At 36.5% G+C, this 4,676-nt stretch overlaps 1 protein-coding gene across 1 annotated transcript; it reads left to right on the forward strand.

Annotated features, from left to right (window-relative positions):
- The first annotated feature begins 851 nt into the window (after window positions 1–851).
- On the forward strand, window positions 852–1,998 carry LOC138874586 (secreted RxLR effector protein 161-like). The gene has a single exon (XM_070153315.1). The coding sequence runs from the start codon at window positions 1,291–1,293 to the stop codon at window positions 1,996–1,998; it is 708 nt and encodes a 235-aa protein (XP_070009416.1). The 5' UTR covers window positions 852–1,290.
- The last annotated feature ends 2,678 nt before the right edge of the window (window positions 1,999–4,676 follow it).

The raw sequence follows: 4,676 nt of genomic DNA on the forward strand, positions 1-4,676 counted from the left end.
GGTAAATATCTGGTGTCAACTGATGTAGTGTTTTCAGAGACTATACCATTCTTTTATGCACCTCCCATCTCTACAAGTCAGGGGGAGGAAGATGAGTGGCTAGTATGTCAGGTTACCCGTACTTTGACAGAACAATCAGATGATGTTTCTCCATTTCCTAGCTCTTCTATCGAGCACCAATCGACTATTCTGCCTTCAGCACCTGCTCCAACTGTGTTAGCAAGAACACCAATTGTTCAAGTTTACTCGCGGAGGCGAGAAACAAATGATACAGGTCCTGCATCAATTCCTTCGTTATCTGATCCTCTTCCGCCTGATCCTCCAGAAGGCCTTGACCTTCCTATTGCTTTACGCAAAGGTACACGTACTTGTAAATCCACATATTTTATTGCTAATTTTGTTTCCTACGATCACTTATCTCCTGCGTCTAGATCTTTGATTGCGTCTCTAGACTCCATTTCTATACCCAAAATAGTGAAAGAGACTTTGAATCATCCTGGATGGTCTAAAGCCATGCTTGAGGAAATACATGCCTTAGAGAAAAACCATACTTGGGATTTAGTGGATTTACCTAGTGGAAAGAAAGTAGTGGGATGCAAATGGGTCTTCACGGTCAAAGTTAATCCAGACGGTTCTGTAGCGAGACTTAAGGCCAGACTTGTGGCCAAAGGGTATGCTCAGACTTATGGAGTAGATTATTCTGACACCTTCTCTCTGGTTGCCAAACTTACTTCTGTCCGCTTGTTCATTTCTCTAGCAGCTTCTGAGAATTGGCCTTTGCATCAATTGGACATTAAGAATGCCTTTCTTCATGGCGATCTTCATGGAGAGGTGTATATGAAGTAACCACCTGGTTTTGTTGCTCAGGGGGAGTACGGGAAGATCTGTCATTTGAAGAAGTCCTTGTATGGTTTGAAGCAGAGTCCCCAGGCTTGGTTTGGAAAATTTAGTGAGGTAGTTCAAGAATTTGGGCTGAAAAAGAGCAAATGTGATAATTCAGTCTTCTACAGGCAATCAACAGCTGGATCTATTCTCCTGGTTGTATATGTTGATGACATTGTTATTACCAGAAGTGATTATGCAGGAATCTCTTCTCTCAAGTCTTTATTGCATATTAAGTTTCATACGAAAGACTTGGGACAACTGAAATATTTCTTGGGAGTAGAAGTAAGTAGATGCAAGAAGGGAATTTTTCTATCTCAGAGAAAGTATATTCTTGACATACTGGCAGAAACTGGTAAGTTGGTTGCCAAGCCTTGCAGTACTCCAGTGGTTCCTAATTTGCATCTTATGAAAGATGATGGCGATCCATTTAATGATCCAGGTAGATACAAGAGGTTAGTTGGGAGATTAAACTATCTCACTATGACTCGTCCAGATATTGCTTTTGCTGTAAGTGTTGTTAGCCAGTTTATGTCCGCTCCTACGGTCAAACATTGGGCAGCACTGGAACAGATTCTATGTTACTTAAAAGGAGCCCCTGGACTTGGCATATTATACAGCAATCGTGGGCATTCTCACATTGAGTGTTTTGCAGATGCGGATTGGGCTGGATCCAAAATTGATAGAAGGTCTACTACCGGCTATTGTGTCTTTGTGGGTGGAAACCTGGTATCATGGAGAAGTAAGAAACAAAATGTTGTATCTCGATCCAGTGCAGAATCCGAATACAGGGCTATGACACAGACTACGTGTGAGGTTATGTGGATACATCACCTTACGGAAATTGGGATAAAGCATACTACACCAACAAAACTTTGGTGTGATAATCAAGCCGCTCTTCATATCGCCTCAAATTCGGTGTATCATGAAAGAACAAAACATATTGAAGTTGACTGTCACTTTATTCGTGAGAAGATTCAGAAAAACTTGATTTCTACTAGTTACATGAAGACAGGAGAGCAATTGGCTGATGTATTCACAAAGGCGTTAAATGGAACTCGAGTTAATTATCTTTGCAACAAGCTGGGCATGATTAATATCTATGCTTCAGCTTGAGGGGGAGTGTTAAAGAATGAATGTAGACATAAAGAATGAATGTAGACAGATTACTTGTACTATACATAGATAGAATAAGTATTGAGATTTGATAGCAGATTTTTAGGATTTTCCTTTTACTTCTTTCCATAGTTAGGATCCTATGTACATGTATATATATGTATCACTTCATGGAATAAGATACCAACTTTGATTCTTCCATGCCTTGTTTGTCACAGGGCGAAATATACTCACATGAGCATGTTATCGCGACCTAAATCATATGCTCTTGCTGTGCTGCAACAGCTAAAAGGAGCATGTGTGACAGGAAGCAGCAGACAGAGTGAGGCCTAAATCCCTTTTTTGCATTCTTTGTGCATGCATTGGGATGGATTGCCCATGGCCGTACATAAATTTCAAATACTTGGGCAAGGAAAGGAAGCCAAGCTCAAGCCCCATTTGAGAAATGGTATTAACGGGTCCCCATACGGTCCTAGAAAAAAGGAAGTGGGAATACTAGTGTTAATAATACTCCTTACGTCCCAGTTTATGATACTTTTTGCAGCTCTAGATTCAAGCTATATGAATTTTGAACAATATTTTAAATTGTAAATTTTTCATCATATTGACATGAGAAGTATTGCAATTTATAGTACTTTTTATATAATTTTTGAATATTTAAATTTTAATATATTGAGTTGATCTAATTTAATTTAGCTTCGAAAATTAATCAAATTGACTTTCTAAAAGCATGAAGTGTCACATAAGTTGGAAAGAAGGGAGCCATAGACAGAGAGTTTTAGATTTGAATGCAGATGATTGCAGAAATGTACTTTAGAAGAGCAAGCTTTGGTTGGTCAGAGAAGTTTTATTTTGTGTCTCATACAACTTATACTAGTTGTATGAGGCTCCTTTTTGTCGCACAAATTTGTGGACCCCAATTTTATATTTCTGGGTCCACAAAAATTTGGGTCCATAAAAATGTGAGACAAAAAAATTGCCTCATACAACTAATGTCAGTTGTACGAGACACAAAATGAAATTTTCCGGTTGGTCACATGGATTTTGGATACCCTATACAGAGGGCCTGACAGGTTGGACCATTGTCCAACGTCCATTCACCCGTCCTCTTCTCCAGATAAGGTGACATTTCCTGTGTTTCTACTTTCTTTGTCTTTCACATGGTCCTTATCTGCAGTTTACCTTCCTATTCTTCTTTATCTCTCTCTCTCTTTCTGTCTTTTTTTTTTCTCTTTTCTTTCGAGTTATTATTTTGCCCTTGCCTTTTATTGCTTTGGGCCTTTGGTGAACTCTGTATTTATCATATATTGTTTTTATCTGGGATCTTCAAGAACAAGGTAACCAACGTTGCTGGATGACATCCTTTTACGCTATAAAACATCTTTCTATTCTTTGAATAATAATGGTGTTCGGACCAACATGTGTTTTAATCAATGTTTTAAAAGACGGGGTGTGAAACAAGGCGTTTTATCTCTAACGAGGCAAGACATAAGCCCTAAGACATGGAGTGTAAGTCTCACGGATCTTTAAATTTTACTAATTTCAAGAATTTTAAAATAGTATAAAATAAAAAATAATTATAAAAATTACATTAAAATCACAAAATTATAACAAATAATCTATTTAAAATATTTATAAATTATAATTGAACTTTGAATAATACAAAAAGTATGATATATATCATAATATGCAAATTAGACAAGAGGGGTTGCTTTGATGGTAAGCAACCTCCACTTCCAACCAAGAGGTTGTGAGTTCGAGTCTCCCAAAGAGCAAGGTGGTAAGTTCTTGGAGGGAAGGATGCCGGGGGTCTATTTGGAAACAGTCTCTCTACCCAGGGTAGGGGTAAGGTCTGCGTACACACTACCCTTCCTAGACCCCACTAAGTGGGATTATACTGGGTTGTTGTTGTTGTTGTAGCTGCAATGTTGTTGCAACTCAAACATCAAAAGTAACGTATTCGATGCGAAATCTTATATGTATCTCTTAAGGAGTAATGGATCTTGAATGAATTTTGATATTATAATTTTAATTTTTTTAAAGTACTCCCTTTATTTAATATGTTTTCTATTTGAAAGATAATTTTTATAAAAATATAATTCACAATTTAAATATGATTCTCTACCATTATTTATTTTTAAGTTTCAACAAGTTAATAAAGTGACATATAATTCACTGTGCTATATCATGATAACTAAATATTTGTAAATAGTTACTAGCTAATACTGAGCTATAAATTAATAAGTGTTGTATCTCGTAAACGTAAAAATAATAATATTTAGGAAAATAATTATAAAAAAATTATGTACTTAATAAAGACATAACCAAAGTTAATAAATAAATACTTTTAAATGAAAGATTTATTTTAAATTTATTATCATAGAAGTCTTAACGGATAACGTGCAATAATTTTTATTTTAATTATGACATAAATACTCTCAACTTAATGATTTATGATTAAGAAAAAAGTAATTTTGAATAGTCCATGATTTATTAAGAAAATTTGAGGATTTACAAGATTAGTTACACACAATTGCATAAAGTTCTATGAAGCTAGCCCAGTACGCTGGGCGTTAGGCGTGTCCGGGACGTAAGCACTGACGGTCGAGGCGTAAGTCTCACAGAACTAAGCCCCAAACATAAACCCATGGGCATTTTACGAGTGTTCCGCCCCAGGA

The sequence above is a fragment of the Nicotiana sylvestris genome, chromosome 8 (genome assembly GCF_000393655.2).
Source record: "Nicotiana sylvestris chromosome 8, ASM39365v2, whole genome shotgun sequence".
Lineage (NCBI taxonomy): Eukaryota > Viridiplantae > Streptophyta > Magnoliopsida > Solanales > Solanaceae > Nicotiana > Nicotiana sylvestris.